Below are 17,992 nucleotides of genomic sequence, written 5' to 3' on the forward strand. Positions count from 1 at the left end.
TGCCAGCAACGTAGGCTCCGGAGGAGCCACAAATCTCCAGAGTGCCGACCTGGGGAATGAGTTGTGTACATGCATAACTGGGGGTAACTCCAACTGAAAAGTCCCCGGGCTGAGAATGGCCGACACCCGATATGGCCCAATCACCCTGGAACTCCAGGTCCCAGTTGCACACTTCCACCTGATGTTTTTGGTGGACACCCATACGTACTCATTCACACACAGGTCCGGACCTGAACGTTTATTTCCATGCAAACGTTTGCCACAGGACGGAGAATTCTTTGAGGAATTGACAACAGAGGCGTCCCCCTGTGTCACTACACTCACCCCCCCACAATGCTCCGAGGGAACCTCCACCCTCAGATTACCCCTCCTCCTAAGAGGTCTCTGACCCACCGGGTTAACCTGTAGTGAGGGTAAAGTCTTGCCCCTAATCCCTGGCAGCACCTCTGCTGCCCCCACTGAAGGGGAAGGGGTAGGTTTTAGAAGAACGGCAGAGATCGTAGCTCCCAGGCAGCAGTCCTTACACAACTGACCCCAGCTGACTACTTCCCTGGACCGCCAGTCTATGACCGGGTAATGTCTTCTCAACCAAGGGAGTCCTAAAACCATGGGAGTTGGTATGCCCTCCAAGACGTAGCATGATAAAGACTCTTCATGACAAGCCCCTATACGCAGATGTATATTGTCTATGATTTGTGTAATGCTCCCCTGGCTGAGTGGAGCAGAGTCAATGGCCTGGATACTTAAGGGTCTCGCTAGCGTCCTACTCATCAGGCCATGGGTCTGGACAAAATGAGCATCCACCAAATTGACTCCTGCTCCACTGTCCACTAGCACTGGAATATTCTCAGTTACCCCACCAATAACCACCTCAGCAGGTAAGGTACACTGAGACGAAAAAATGGAGAAAATATACACACCCTGGTCGCCTCCCTTCACACGACCAGGGGGACGCGGCTCTTTAGATGGTGCAGGTACTTTGGCATGCGCTGGGCAGACATTGATAAAATGGTTGGTCTGCCCACAGTAGAAACATGCCCCCACTCCACGGCGAACCACAGGCAACCCAGTTTGGGAACCAACTCCTCCCACCTGCATGAGTTCGTCCACCTGCCCAGGTGTGTCCTCCTCCCTAGCAAGGACTAAAGGGGGCACATTTGGTGTATGCCTCTCCCTCAAGCGTCTATCCACCTGGATGGCAAGGGACATGGCGGCCTCCAATGACCTGGGGGCTGCGTACTGCACCAGAGTATCTTGCAACCTAGAGGACAGACCCTGCACAAAATGGCTCCTAAGTGCAGGGTCATTCCACTGTGTGTCTGTGGCCCACCTCCTGAACTCTGAAGAGTACTCCTCAGCTGGCCGACCCCCCTGCTTGATCTTACGGAGTCGGGATTCCGCCAGAGAGATGCCATCTGGATCACCATACACCAGAGCCAGGGCCGTAAAAAAACTCGTCCACCGACCGTAGGGATGGTGAACCGGTCGGCATGGAGAAGGCCCAGGATTGGGGATCACCCTTAAGAAGGGAAACAATGATTCCCACCCGTTATTCCTCACTCCCTGATGAATGAGGGCGGAGCCTGAAGTACAACTTGCAGGCTTCATTAAAAACCAAAAATTTATCTCTCCCTTCAGAGAACATGTCTGGGAGAGATATCTTGGGTTCTTGTTGAGCCTGTACCTGAGCCGAGACCCAAAACCCCAACAATTGCTGCAGCTCCTGCACCACCTCACCACACAGCACCTTACACTCCTCTGTGAGAGTCTGTAGCAATTGGGCAAAGGCCTGCATTTGAGAAATGGCTCACCAGAAAAAAAGAAATGGTTGGTTATAATGTCACGCGGCCAAAATAGGAAAACAGGAGATGAGGAATCTGGGCCCCTGAACTGCCTCTCAGGCTAGGGGAAGCCCTGTCTTTCCTTAACTTGGGGGTACCCTTGAAGGTAGGGAGGCCCAAGTCACCGACCTGTCCCTATCTCCTGTTAAACCCTGAACTAAACCCCCAACCCCCACCCCAGGAGGTGAACAGTGTAAACAGCACCACAAAGCATATAAACAGCAAATAAACAGGAACAAACAATATGAGAGTGAGGGGAACACGATACCAAAAGGTTAATGCACAAACTACAAAGTAACACAACTCAGAACTTAGCTTGTGCACGCCGCTGCAGACTCCACAACACAGATAGTACAGCAACTGAGCTCCAAACACCAGACTAGGCTGATACCAGGGAGCTGCTACTGTGAGGTTGGTCTCCTGAAAGGAACTGTATAACCAACAGTCAGCTGATGCACCAGGTGACCTTATAAAGGATGGTGGGAGTGGTCACAAACATCAGCTGACCCAGCAGTAATGCAATGCAATAACACCAGCGGCCACCGGGGGGGGGGGAAATTGCATTAACCCCCAATGACCAGAAAGGAAAAAAGGTTTAAATCAGAGGGGAAATAGATCTGCCACAGATCCCAAACATGGATCGTGACATGTTATTTGTGGGGTTTTTTTTGCATCCCGAACAATTTTCCTGGTATTTGTTACAGGTCACAGGTGAGGATGTTACCTTTAGTGGCCATTCAAACCCATTTGTGTCAACTTCTGTGCATGTTATCAGGCCAAAATCACCAGGGTATGTAAACTTTTGATCAGGGTCATTTGGATGTTTTGGGCTTTCACTATGATTTAAAAAGAGAAAACACAGTAGTTTGACAATAAATGGCTTCACCCAACCACTAACCATGAGTGGAGAAAATGTTTTGGTGTTATCATTCATATGCTCTGAAAAAAGGCCAAAAAAGCAAAAATTCTGCCGGGGTATGTAAACTTTTATACACAACTGTATTTGCATTTTGCAGTGAGAAATAAGTATTTGATCCCTCTGCAAGCAAGACTTAGTACTTGGTTGCAAAACCCTTGTTGGCAAGCACAGCAGTCAGACTTTTTTGTAGTTGATAATGAGGTTTGCGCACATGTCAGGAAGAATTTTGGTCCACTCCTCTTTGCATGTCATCTCTAAATCATTAAGATTTTGAGGCTATTGCTTGGCAACTCGGAGCTTCAACTCCCTTCATACTATGGGATTAAAGTCTGGAGACTGTCTAGGCCACTCCATGACCTTAATGTGCTTCTTGTTGAGCCACTCCTTTGTTGACTTGGCTGTATGTTTTGCATCATTGTCTTGCTGGAAGACCCAGCCACGACCCATTTTTAATGTCCTGGCGGAGGGAAGGAGGTTGTCACTCAGGATTTTATATGGCTCCATCAATTCTCCCATTGATGCAGTGAAGTAGTCCTGTGACCTTAGCAGAGAAACACCACCAAAACATAATGTTTCCACCTCCATGCTTGACAGTGGGGATGGTGTTCTTTGAGTCATAGACAGCATTTCTCTTCCTCCAAACATGGCGAGTTGAGTTAATGCTAAAGAGAACAATTTTTGTCTCATCTGACCACAGCACCTTCTCCCAATTACTCACAGAATCATCCAGGTATTCATTGGCAAACTTCAGATGGGCCTGCACATGTGCCTTCTTGAGCAGGGGGACCTTGCGGGCACTGCAGGATTTTAAACCTTTACGGCGTAATGTGTTACCAATGGTTTTCTTGGTGACTGGGTCCAGCTGCCTTGAGATCATTAACATGTTCCTCCTGTGCAGTTTTAGGCTGATCTCTCACCTTCTTCATGATCAAGGATATCCCACAAGATGAGATTTTGTGTGGTGCCCCAGAGCGATGTCGATTAACAGTCATTTTGCATTTCTCCCATTTTCTTACTATTGTACTAATAGTAGTCTCCTTTTCACCCAGCATCTTGTTTATGGTTTTGTAGCCCATTCCAGCTTTATGCTGGTCTATGATCTTGTCCCTGACATCCTTATAAAGCTCTTTGGTCTTGCCCATGTTGTAGAGATTAGAGTTTGACTAATTAATTGAGTCTGTGGACAGGAGTCTTTTATAAAGGTGACTATGTAAGACAGCTGTCTTTAATACAGGTAACGAGTTCATTAGGAGCGTCTAACTGGTCTGTAGGAGCCAGAACAATTAATTATTATTATTATTATTTATTGTTATAGCGGCATTTATTCCATGGCGCTTTACAATTAGTGGTTGGTAGAGGATCAAATACTTATTTCTCACTGCAAAGTGCAAATAAATTTATATAATTTATACAATATGATTTTCTGGATTTTATTTTTGATATTCTATCTCTCAATGTTAAATTTAACCTACACTTAAAATTATAGACTGCTCATGTCTTTGTCAGTGGGCAAACTTACAAAATCAGCAAGGGATCAAATACTTACCGTATATACTCGAGTATAAGCCGACCCGAGTATAAGCTGACCCCCCAAATTTTGCCACAGAAAACTGGGAAAACTTAATGACTCGAGTATAAGCCTAGGGTGGGAAATGCTGCAGCTACTGGTAAATTTCAAAAATAAAAATAGATGCCAATAAAAGTTAAATTAATTGAGACATCAGTAGGTTACGTGTTTTTGAATATCCATATTGAATCAGGAGCCCCATATAATGCTCCATACAGTTCATGATGGCCCCATAAGATGCTCCATATTAAAATATGCCCCATATAATGCTCCATGTAGTTCATTATGGCCCCATAAGATGCTCCATATAGAAATATGCCCCATATAATGCTCCATGCAGTTCATTATGGCCCCATAAGATGCTCCATATTAAAATATGCCCCATATAATGCTCCATGAAGTTCATTATGGCCCCATAAGATGCTCCATATACAAATATTCCCCATATAATGCTCCATACAGTTCATTATTGCCCCATAAGATACTCCATCTATATATAAGAGGCATTGTGATTACTCGCTAATCCCGCCCCCTGCACAGTAGCTCTGCCCCCCACCACATCACCACACACAATCCCGCCCCCCACCCCATTATCACACACAATCCCGCCCCCACCACATTACCACACACAATCCGCACCACATCACCACACACAATCCTGCCCCCCCACCACATTACCACACACAATCCCGCCTCCCACCACATTACCACACACAATCCCGCCCCCACCACATCACCACACACAATCCTGCCCCCCACATTACCACACACAATCCCGCCCCCACCACATTACCACACACAATCCCGCCCCCACCACACAATCCCGCCCACCCACATCACACATAATCCTGCCCCCCCACCACATTACCACACATAATCCCGCCCGCCCACCACATCACCACACATAATCCCGCCCCCAACACATCACCACACATAATCCTGCCCCCCCAACACATCACCACATATAATCACGCCCCCCACCACAATACCACACATAATCCCGCCCCCAACACATCACCGCACATAATCCCACCCCCCAACACATCACCGCACATAATCCCGCCCCCCACCACATCACCACACAAAATCCTGCCCCCCACCACATTAACACACATAATCCCGCCCCCCACCACATTACCACACATAATCCCGCCCCCCACCACATTACCACACATAATCCCACCCCCCACCACATTACCACAGATAATCCCGCCCCCTCCACATTACCACACATAATCCCGCCCCCCACCACATTACCCCACATAATCCCGCCCCCCACCACATTGCCACACATAATCCTGCCCCCCACCACATCACCACACATAATCCCGCCCCCCCACCACATCACCACACATAATCCCGCCCCCCCACCATATTACCACACATAATCCCACCCCCCACCATATTACCACACATAATCCCGCCCCCCACCACACTACCACACATAATCCCGTCCCCCCACCACATCACCACACATAATCCCGCCCCCCCACCACATCACCAAAAATAATCCCGCCCCCCACCACATTACCACACATAATCCCGCCCCCCCACCACATTACCACACATAATCCCGCCCCCCACATTACCACACGAGGCTCCGTCCCCACACATAACCACACGAGGTTCCGTCCCCACACATTACCACATGAGGCTCCGTCCCCACACATTACCACACGAGGCTCCATCCCCCACAATAACACATGAGGCTCCGTCCCCACACATTACCACATGAGGCTCCGTCCCTGCACATTACCACATGAGGCTCTGTCCCCCCACATTACCACACAAGACTCTGTCCCCCCACATTACCACACGAGGCTCTGTCCCCCCACATTACCACAAGGCTCTGTCCCCACACATTACCACATGAGGCTCCGTCCCCCCACATTACCACACGAGGCTCCATCCCCCCACATTACCAAACAAGGCTCTGTCCCCACACATTACCACACGAGGCTCCGTCCCCCCACATTACCACACGAGGCTCCGTCCCCCCACATTACCACACGAGGCTCCGTCCCCCCACATTACCACACAAGGCTCCGTCCCCCCACATTACCACACGAGGCTCCGTCCCGCACATTAACACATGAGGCTCCATCCCCACACATTACCATACGAGGCTCCGTCCCCACACATTACCACACGAGTCTCCATCCCCACACATTACCACACGAGGTTCCATTCCCACACATTACCACACGAGGCTCCATCCCCACACATTACCACACGAGGCTCCGTCCCCACACATTACCACATGAGGCTACGTCCCCACATATTAGTATTATTCAGATTTTTTATGATTATTATTGTCATTAACTTCATTTTAAGTTAATTTACCACCTGCGTAAGCGCTATTGAATGTTGTCATTATTTACTTTAGTTTAATCACCAGCAGCGTTAATTAGATAGCAATGAGCGTGCCAAGCGTTAGCTGGCTGGAAACACCTAGTATACAAATATGCCCCATGTAATGCTCCATACAGTTCATTATGACCCCATAGACGCTCCATATAACAATGTGCCACATATAATGCTGCTGCTGCTGCAATAAAAAAAATGACATACTCACCTCTCGTCGCTGCTCCTCAGTGTCCCGTCTCTCCTCACTGACTGTTCAGGCAGAGGGCAGCGCGCACACTAATACGTCATCACGCCCTCTGACCTGAACAGTCACTGCAGAGGACGCGGAAGACGGAGCGGCGCCGATGCTGGAACGAGGGACAGGTGAATATGAAATACTCACCTGCTCCCGGCGTGGTCCCTGGCAGCTTCTCCCAGACAGATGGTCTCCGGCGCCCTCAGCTTCTTCCTGTAGTGAGCGGTCACATGGTACCATTCATTACAGTAATGAATATGCGGCTCCACCCCTATGGGAGTGGAGTCCATATTCATTACTTTAATGAGTGGTACCACGTGACCGCTGAACAGAGGAAGAAGGTGCCGGCGCCAGAGACCATGGGACATGCAGGGACACGTCAGGAACGCTAGGAGCAGGTGAGTATGTGACTGTCATCGCTCCCCCTCACCCGCCGACCCCCCCACCAACCATGACTCAAGTATAAGCCGAAAGGGGCACTTTCAGCCCATATTTTTGGGCTGAAAATCTCGGCTTATACTCGAGTATATACGGTATTTCTCCCACTGTATACTAGGAAAAATCTTTGAACAAATTATTTAAAAACATGTATGTAAGTACTTAAGTACTTGGATAAGAAAAAATGACCAAGTATGGGATTGACAAGGCTACGGTTAGGTGGATTCATAACTGACTCAGTGGTCGTACTCAAAGAGTGGTAATAAATGGTTGCACATCCAATTGGAAGAGTGTTTCAAATGGGGTACCAAAAGGCTCTGTCCTGGACCAAGTGTTGTTCAACATTTTTATAAATGATCTAGATAAGGGAGCTGAAGGTAAACTGATCAAATTTGTAGACGATGCAAAGCTATGAGGGATGGCTAGCAGTAGAGAAGGCAAAGAAAGGATTCAGAAGGATATAGATAAGTTTGAACAATGGACAGCTAATAGAATGGTAATTAACAGGGAGAAATGCAATATTCTACATCTGGGCAAGAAAATATAGAAAGGGAGTAACAGAACTAAGCAACAACACGTGTGAAAAAGACTTGGGTATGCAAATAGATCACAGACAGGTCATGAGTCAACAGTGTGATGCAGCAGCAAAAAAGGCAAACACAGTTGTAGAATGTATTAAAAGCATAGAGTCTAGATCACACAAAGTAGTTATCCCCCTCTACTTTCCCTTGGTCAGGTCGCATCTGGGCACCACATATTAAAATAGGCATTGAAAAACTGGAGCAAGTTCAGAGAAGAGCTACCAGGATGGTGAGCGGGCTGCAAAGTATGTCCTACGAGGAACAGTTAAAGGGGGTCTGGGAATGTTTAGCTTGCAAAAAACAAGACTGAGAGGAGACTTAATAGCCGTCTACAAATATATCTGAAGGTATGTCACTGTGTAGAGGGATCACCCTTATTCTCATTTGCACATGGAAACACAAGAAGAAATGGAATGAAACTGAAAGGGAGAAGATACAGATTAGATATTACAAAAAACGTTTTGACAGTGAGGGTGATCAATGAGTGGAACAGGCTGCCTTGAGAGGAAGTGAGTTCTCTTTCAATGAAAGTCTTCAAACAAAGGCTGGACAGACATCTGTCTGAGATGGTTTAGTTAATTCTGCACTGCATTGAGCAGGGGGTTGGACACGATGACCCTTGAGGTCCCTTCCAACTCTAACATTCTATGATTCTATGATCTCATGGATGTGCCATTTCTGGGGCAGCTGAGAGCTGATCTTTTAAGTCTGGGAAGGGGCCAATATCCATGGCGCCTTCCCAGGCTATTAATATCAGTTTGTAGATGTCTGCCTTGTTCTTGCTGGTTATTAATAGTTATAATTATAGTGGGACCCAACATCATTTTTTTGGGGGGTCCCCCATTTTAATAATCAGGAAAGGCTAAGTATACAGTTGTGAGCTGATATTAATAGCCTGCAAAGCTCCATGGGTATTACCCCTTTTCTAGACTATAAACATCTGCCCCCAGCTGTTCAATTCTTTCCCTCTGCTGGTTAATAAGGCTACTTTCACACTAGCGTCGTGCACTGCATGTCGCTATGCGTCGTTTTGGAGAAAAAACGCATCCTGCAAAAGTGCTTGCAGGATGCGTTTTTTCTCCATAGACTAGCATTAGCGATGCAGTGCGACGCATTGCCACACGTCGCAACCGTCGTGCCACAGTTGCGTCGTGTTGCGTCGGACCGTCGCCACCAAAAAACATTACATGTAACGTTTTTTGTTGCGTCGTCTGCAGCATTTCCGACCTCGCATGCGTGGCCGGAACTCCCTCCCCGCACCTCACAATGGGGCAGCGGATGTGTTGAAAAACAGCATCCGCTGCCCCCATTGTGCGGCGCTTTCACAGCTAGCGTCGGTGCGCTGCAACGTCGCATTGCGACGTGCAGTGCACGACGCTAGTATGAAAGTAGCCTAAAATGACGAGGGATCTCAAGCCATTTTTTCAGAGATGTATTTATTTATTAATTAAATACATATACATTATAAATACATTACAAAAGCACTGTACTAATTACATTTGTCACTGACATCTTTATATCTATCTATTCAATTTACTATATAATTGTCTAAGGGTCACTTCCGTCTTTCTGTCTGTCTGTCCTTCTGTCTGTCACGGATATTCATTGGTCGCGGCCTCTGTCTGTCATGGAATCCAAGTCGCTGATTGGTCTCGCCAGGTGCCTGTCATGGCTGCCGTGACCAATCAGCGACGGCCACAGTCCAATTAGTCCCTCCCTACTCCCCACAGTCACCGCTCACACAGGGTTAATGCTGGTGGTAATGGACCGCGTTATGCCCCTGGTAACTCACTCCGTTACCGCCGCTATTAACCCTGTGTGACCAAGTTTTTACTATTGAGGCTGCCTATGCAGCGTCAATAGTAAAAAAATCTAATGTTAAAAACAATTACAAAAATAAAAAATCATTATATACTCACCTTCCGGTGGCAAGGATGGTAGGTATAGGTGCAATGCATAGGTGTGCATTTTCACTATGACCATTTAACAAGCAGAACCTAAAAAAAAATGAGCAAACACCCTGTAGTAAGTTTTTTTAGCTTTTGGTTTAGTTTTTTTGTACTATGAACACACAAGGGCATGGCTCCCTTTTGGGCTGTTTATTTTGCTTTTATACTGTAGCTTTCCAAAGGCAGGTATCTTAACAGTCATGAGGTGAACTACAAGAGTTCGGTACCATCCTGATTGGGGTACACCTTATCGTGGTGGGATGGCTTTTACACTCTTTTTTTTTATCAAAACAGTGTTAACTAAGTGCCCTATGTTATTTACATTGACTGTTATTATTTATTTACTTATTGCACTTTATTTGCTCATCTTGTTTTTATATTGTGTTCTTTTTCATGTTTTAGTTTAAAGCACAATGCCAAGGTGACCGGCCTCCCTGCATTCTCCAGCAAGCACTGCACTGTTTGCAGGCTCTATGTTTTAAAGCCTATCCACAGCTTCTAGCAGCCTGGGAAAGTGATTAGTTCTGGCCAGAGCGCAGCCATGCCATGAGTCTGAAATATCAATCGCCTGAAAACCAAGAAAGTAGGGGGCAGCAGAGCGGTTCGCTTCTGAGCACAGAAGATTATCGATTACAACACTACTTTAACATTTTGTATTTGAGTATACAGCTTTTATGTGTCTCCATGGTTACAGACGACAAACAAACTTATGTGTAGCCTGATCCCGCAGTCATGCTTTACTCTTCTACACCTGCTCCACTTCCACTGTCTAAAGCACGAGTCAGATTAAAGGAAATGCCGTAATGGAAAAAAAAAACACTAGAAAGTACCGAAATGGTTCATTTGGCTGAATGCCTAAAATGACTCTATCACCGAGCAAGTACAGACACAATAGATAAAGATTCCTACTTATTTTTAGTGATCTGATCATTTGATGTATTAGATGATGTATTGCATGAATATTGGCTTTGTGTGTCTGGCCTAGAAATGAGCGATAGCAATGAATCATATGGGGCAAACTTCCTCAAAGTCAAGATGATGTCATCAGTATCCACTTAGGACTCAACTAGATTTTCATAGACATTGGTGCGGCATGTAGATACCAAGTTGTGCAGCTCTGTTTACATACCAAATTATCAATTCTCTTTTGCAGATTATTTTTGAAGCTGTCTCTGTTAAAGACCATCCTGGATATATTGCTGTTGATGAAGTCCGCGTTCTGGCCCACCCATGCCGTAAGTATATTCAACAAACCTGATGACCATCTGTGACTTGACAATGCACTGTCCTTTTACTAATCCTTTCTTAGGCTACGTTCACATTTGCGTTGTGCGCCGCAGCGTCGGCGCCGCAACGCACAACGCAAACAAAAACGCGGCAAAACGCATGCACAACGCTGCGTTTTGCGCCGCATGCGTCCTTTTTTCTATTGATTTTGGACGCAGCAAAAATGCAACTTGCTGCGTCCTCTGCGCCCGGACGCGGGCGCCGCAGTGACGCATGCGGCGCAAAACGCAAGTGCACCGCATGTCCATGCGCCCCCATGTTAAATATAGGGGCGCATGACGCATGCGGCGACGCTGCGGCGCCCGACGCTGCGGCGCACACCGCAAATGTGAACGTAGCCTTAGGCTACGTTCACATTTGCGTTGTGCGCCGCAGCGTCGGCGCCGCAACGCACAAAGCAAACAAAAACGCAGCAAAACGCATGCACAACGCTGCGTTTTGCGCCGCATGCGTCCTTTTTTTCATTGATTTTGGACGCAGCAAAAATGCAACTTGCTGCATCCTCTGCGCCCGGACGCAGGCACCGCAGGGACGCATGCGGCGCAAAACGCAAGTGCGAAGCATGTCTTACTCTACGTTCACATTTGCGGTCGGCGCCGCAGCGTCGGGCGCCGCAGCGTCGCCGCATGCATCATGCGCCCCTATATTTAACATGGGGGCGCATGGACATGCGTCGCACTTGCGTTTTGCGCCGCATGCGTCACTGCGGCGCACGCGTCCGGGCGCAGAGGACGCAGCAAGTTGCATTTTTGCTGCGTCCAAAATCAATGAAAAAAAGGACGCATGCGGCGCAAAACGCAGCGTTGTGCATGCGTTTTGCTGCGTTTTTGTTTGCGTTGTGCGTTGCGGCGCCGACGCTGCGGCGCACAACGCAAATGTGAACGTAGCCTTAGTTGACCATAGATGTACATTAGTGTAGTGCAACTATAAAAGCTTTGTCTAATCAACATATTTTTTATCATTTCACTTCCTCTATATCAGTTTCTGTAAAGAGTTTTTCTACCATTTTAATATTGATGACCCTCGATTAGGATAGGTAATCAAAACCAGATTAATGGGGTCCAATACCCGACATACCAACCAATTAGCTGTTACCGAGGTTGTATGTAAACAGTATGCGGAGCTGAACGCCATTGGTCTCTCACACTTTAGTTGCAGATTAAATCACAACAGATTTGGTCAATTTAAAAGAAGCTGAGTAATGGTCACTAATCAGCGCGACAATGTGGTCATGTTCAGTTCCTTACATTGCTTACATCTGATTAAAAAAGCAGGGACACAAACGGTAATATGGCCACAAACAAATAAGTGTAAAAGTATAAAAATTAAAATTTTTATATAATTTTTAATGGACAAGGTTATAAAAGTACAAAAAAAATCACACAGTACAAAATGGCATCACAGATAGCAGGAGAGGACAAGACAAATCTAACAAAAGGCAGTGTGAGTATATATAATCCACGGACAGCATGTATCAGACACTGGGTGTATGATTTCAGCCATACATTCTTGTTTCAGAAAAAAAACATACTTTAAAAGCAGCCAGGGACCAAGCCACATTGGTGACTAGTCGGATAGGCGGGTCTTTTCACGCCCACTTCACTAGAGTGACAGGTCTCTTCCTATACATGCACAAAGAAATCGACTCATTACTCCAGGGAAGTGGGAAGGAAAAAGCCATCAGATACCCGCCTGTCTGACTAGTCATGGATGTGTCTTGTCCCCAGCTGCTTTTAAAGTATGTTTTTGTCAGGGAGAGACTAGGTGAGCGAGAGCTAATAACCCGGACCCCTGCAGTTTCCCTCAGACTAGGGAAATCCTGACTGACCCTCTACCTGGAGTTTACACTGAAGGTGTGCATGTCCAGGCCTCGAACCTCACCCTGCCTCCTGAGCTCAGCCCTAGGCTGAAACCTCCGCCCACCACCCAGTGAAGATGTTATTCCCCAATACCCACAGTTAGCACAGACAAGGATAAAGGAAAATACACCACGCCGCAGTCACTCAGGAATACACTATAAATGTGCAGGGCAAAATAAATACAAATATAGGAAGGAGTAAATAAGACAAAGGAAAATACACCACCAGCAATGAATCTCCAACCACCAGCTCTCCTCACCAGACCGAGATAACAACGCACAAGACAGAAGCTATAATCGGCGACGCCCAAAGATCAGGAGAACTATTTAAAGGGCCCAGCTTCCAATCCAAGGATTAGGTAAATTAACCCCGGAACAGCTAGATAAAATCTAGCAGACGCCAATGAGCAAACAGTGGTCAAAAGCAGAATTACCGCTGTCTGTCGGACGACCTGGTCTGAACAGTGTCCGACATGACAGTTTTTTAGTCACCCATGCAGTTTAGTCAAACATACCTGGCTGAGATCATACAGCCAGTGTCTGATACATGCTGCCCGTGGATTGTGCAGCATGTGTCAGCTGTCAGGTTCCCTTTGAATCTCCTGATCCTTAGAAAGTGGGTGGGCTTTTTATTGTGTAATGTCAGGGCTGAGTCCTCGGACCACTCATATGAATTCCACTCATGTAGCCCCCTCCTCCCTCCCTCAGCAGACATTGGTGTAGAAATACTGCAGCGGCACCCACTCCTCCTAGAATACAGTTGTGTTACGTGAATTATCAGGGAGGAAGATACTGAAATGTATCAATCACCTGCAGAGAGTTAATAGCCAGATAGACGCTACCTTACCATATTAGACAAAAATAACATGATTATATAGTCACATATTCCACTGATTTATGCAAATAAAAAGTAAAAAAACAACAACAAACTTCTCAGTATTTCAACCTTTATCAGTCTAGCATAAACTTCTGTTGCCCCATAGACACTATGTAGTATAACATCTCCAACACATCATTATCCTCCATCTAATCGTCCTTTATGATTGTGCTCAACTGTCTATAAATACTACACACTTCTCTGTTTCTCGTTTCCTGCTGAAAATCATGCTGTGTTCTGTCTCCTGCTAATTTAAATCCTGCTTTATGTTTTCTAACATCTTATACCCATACTATCTGCACTGATTCATCTACTCAGTTCAACAAATACGATATCGAGGTATGACTCTCAGGAATATTAAATATATAGGGAACAGAGACTTCAACCAGTGATTGTAAATGAGCAGTCAAGGTCAATCATTTTCCATATGTGACATTTTGCACTATTATGGATTACTGGTTTCTAGAGATTATCACATTTTTGGAAATTCAGATTTGCATTGGAGACTTTTTCCCCTAAAAAATTGATTCGCACCAAATCCCAGGTATTCCAATTGTCTGAAAATATACAGTATGTATAATGCTCTGAGGTCTCCTAGAACTGTATCCAACCCCTTTCAAGATCTTTAACACAAACACAGCCTTTGTAATGTTTAAATGACCTCCATCTAAATAGCAGTGGGTGAACTTATGGTAACCGATCTTCACTGCAGTTCACTCACATACTATCTGTATATTATATACTTAGGTTGTTTGTTTTTTCTTTCTATTTTGATTTCACTCACTTAAAAGATTCATCCCAAAATGGTTGTTGTACTGCATTCCCTGCCTTGACTTTTATACAGGCTAGGATTTCCTGTGTTATACTATGTAATAGTTGAGCTATACTATGTGATGTGATAGCTGCAAGGTATTATTGGGAAACCTGGCTAGTCATGCCAGAGATTATTTGAGCCATTTATAGCTAATGCGCTCTTCTATATTGTGTAATATAGTATTTTCTGCAATTTGCACAAATTGTTCAAACTCAATAGGTCCAGTGAATTTCCTAAAATTTGACACAAATATGGTTCTCTTAAAACTGATTCGCTCATGTCTACTTGTTATTACATGGCTTTTACAACTGTTTAGGAAAACAAGTGAGGTAGGAAAATGAAATTCCCTTGAGCAAGACAGGAATTCCAGAGGAAGAGTCACTCCGAGTGGGCAGGACATCAAGGGTGTACTAATAGGGGATGCAGAGCTAGCAGCTACATTTGGATCCTGGCGGAGCCAGTGCATATAGAGGATTGTACCTAAATGAAAATCAGCAGCACTGGAAAACTGAAATACGAGGTGCACGTCTTAATGGACGTGATCCAATAATTATCATAAAAAATAAGGAGAGAAAATTAATCATTTATTAACCTTACAACGTTTCAGCTCCAATGTGTTTTTCCTAAGCATTGCCCAAAGGATTTAAAGGGAATCTATCAGTAGGGTCAACCCTTCTAAACCATCTATATGGGCATGTAGGTTATAGGTTGCTGAATATAATGATACCTTGATATCTGCGATCTGAGGTCTTATTCCAGAAATCCGTGTTTTTCTTATATGTAAATGAGCTGTACAGGACTATGGGCCGGACATAGATCTGTATGAGGATCTGCCTACAGAGCTTATTATAAATAAAAAGAGGTGCTATTAGTATGATACAACTAACAAACACAGAACAGTAGAACTGACTTTTGTCTTCTTGCAGACACATTTTTGCAGATCTCACAGCTCTGCCTCATTGCAACTCTGTCTGGCTGCCTATGAGATGGAAGCGGAATCTTGGAGGAACCTGCAGATGTGTCAGTTATAATCACACACAGCTTTGCAGTGAGATCAGGAGAGCAGAGAGCGGCCATTACATATCACACTGGCAACCATTACACATCACACTGGTAACCATTACACATCACACTGGTAATTTATAGTAATCTCTGGAGGCAGATCTACTGTATGTCCGGCCCATAGTTAGGAACACTTCCTTTACATATAGGAAAAAAATTCTGTGGAATAAGACATCGGTAGTAGAGATCGAGGTATCATTTTATTCTGCTTCCTATGACCTGAATGTCCATATAAATGGCTTAGGAAGGTTTATCCTACCTACAGATTCCCTTTTAGTTAGGCCTCTAGGAATTTGTGACTGATGTAGTGAATCCTGCTACATAGTCACGTGCCTGCCGCCTTCTCCAAACAGTCCTAGCAGCTCGTAGTGCATGTGGGCATTCACAAGTCTGCAGTCACATAGGGTGACTGCAGACTTGTAACATAAGGCCACACAACCCCTTTAACTCCGACTGCTACTCCCGTGTTAGAAAGGAAAACACCCCAAAGCAGCTTAAGGGAGCTTAAATAGGTGGCTGTATCAAGGCCCTCAGTGAGTTAACTCTAGAAAAAATAATATCTCATGAAATCTTCTATAAGAACAGTCTCTCTCATTATTTTCATGTTTCAGTCTCATGGCATAAGATTCAGTGTCTTAATAAGACTGCGGTGATGCAGCGGCGTCTATTAGGGCCTTGGGAGAGGGGATTTCTCAGTATTTGGAACACCCTTCATTCTGAAGGATATGTGTGATACACAAGCTTATCTCAGCCATTGTTGAGGCTTGGAGACTTATAATAATAGTTTGCTCCAACGGCGGAGACAGATTTACAGACCTAATCTAGGCATGCTTGTGCGTTAGCTGTTCAAAGCAAAAGTCCCTTGTGCCTGTTTATTACGAAAAGTTGAAAGATACAAATCTTGTTGTCTGTGTTCTAGCAAACAAAAGGGCCATGTAATATTTTCCAGGGCAAGAAACAAGGGAGCGTAACATTTTCTATTATGTTTGGAAATGGGGATTTTAAAAATAAATGAGAATTGTTTTAGGAAGAAATGTTTACAAGCCTGTGTAACCTCGAGATGTTAGACATAGGTGTCTAATGGACAAATGCCTATGCATTAGCAATAGGCTATGGTCAACGATACAGCATGCATGTCCAAATATTGTCAAGTGATGGGTACAAGTAATGATGAAGCTCATGTATCCTCAAATCCATCAAGAATTTGTGTTGTTCAATGAGTCCAAATATTTTGCGGCCTAGTAAATGAAATGGAATTAGAGTCTCTGCCAGTACATTATGCGGCTGTCAGATTACTTGGCAAAACCTGGTGACAAGTTTCCTTTAAATATTGTAAGTATTCAAATTTCACAAACTTACTTATGAGCAAGGTTATAACTGCACTTAGGATGGTGATATAAGGACAAATAATATATCTGATGGACACATTGATATGAAAGTAACTAAAACACTCTTGTAAAATCTTTTTTTTTAATTATTACAAGGGAAGTTTACATTAGAGCAATCTGATGCATACCAAACAGTATGACCCCAATTCGTTAAAAATGGAGTTTTGCACTTCTGTCTTAATGAATGGAGCACTGGAGTAAGATATACCAACTTTATTAGGAGGCATTTGTCTCTTAAAGAGAACCTGTCAGCCCCAAAATCGAAGGTGAGCTAACCCCACCAGCATCAGGGGCTTATCTACAGCATTCTGTAATGCTGTAGATAAGCCTCCAATGTATCCTAAAAGATGAGAAAATGATGTTAGATTATACTCACCCAGGGGCGGTCCCGCTACGATGGGCGTCGCAGTCCAGTCCAGGGCCTCCCATCTTCTTACGATGGCGTCCTTTTCTTGTCTTCATGCTGCGGCTCCGGCGCAGGCGTACTTTGTCTGCCCTGTTGAGGGCAGAGCAAAGTACTGCAGTGCGCAGGCACCGGGAAAGGTCAGAGAGGCCCAGCGCCTGCACACTGCAGTACTTTGCTCTGCCCTCAACAGGGCAGACAAAGTACGCCGGCGCCGGAGTCACAGCGTGAAGACAAGAAAAGGACGTCATCGTATGAAGATAGGAGGCTGTTGTGAATTTGGATTCTGGGCTCCCCCGGTGGCTACTGGTGGAATTGAACTTGTGACATCATCTTCCCTGTTCACCTGTTCTGATTAGATCTGGGTGTCACTATATAACCTGGCTTCTCTGTTAGATGCTTGCCG

General features: G+C 45.3%; 1 protein-coding gene across 8 annotated transcripts in view; it reads left to right on the forward strand.

The window, feature by feature from the left end:
* PTPRT (protein tyrosine phosphatase receptor type T) overlaps positions 1-17,992 on the forward strand; it is a 469,258-nt gene that overhangs the window by 223,103 nt on the left and 228,163 nt on the right. For all 8 annotated transcript variants that reach the window (XM_077251539.1, XM_077251545.1, XM_077251540.1 and 5 more), the window contains exon 4: positions 11,051-11,132. In XM_077251539.1, coding sequence (XP_077107654.1) covers positions 11,051-11,132 — 82 coding nt within the window. The remainder of the gene's footprint in view (positions 1-11,050; positions 11,133-17,992) is intronic.

Source organism: Ranitomeya variabilis, chromosome 4 (assembly GCF_051348905.1).
Source record: "Ranitomeya variabilis isolate aRanVar5 chromosome 4, aRanVar5.hap1, whole genome shotgun sequence".
Classification (NCBI taxonomy): domain Eukaryota; kingdom Metazoa; phylum Chordata; class Amphibia; order Anura; family Dendrobatidae; genus Ranitomeya; species Ranitomeya variabilis.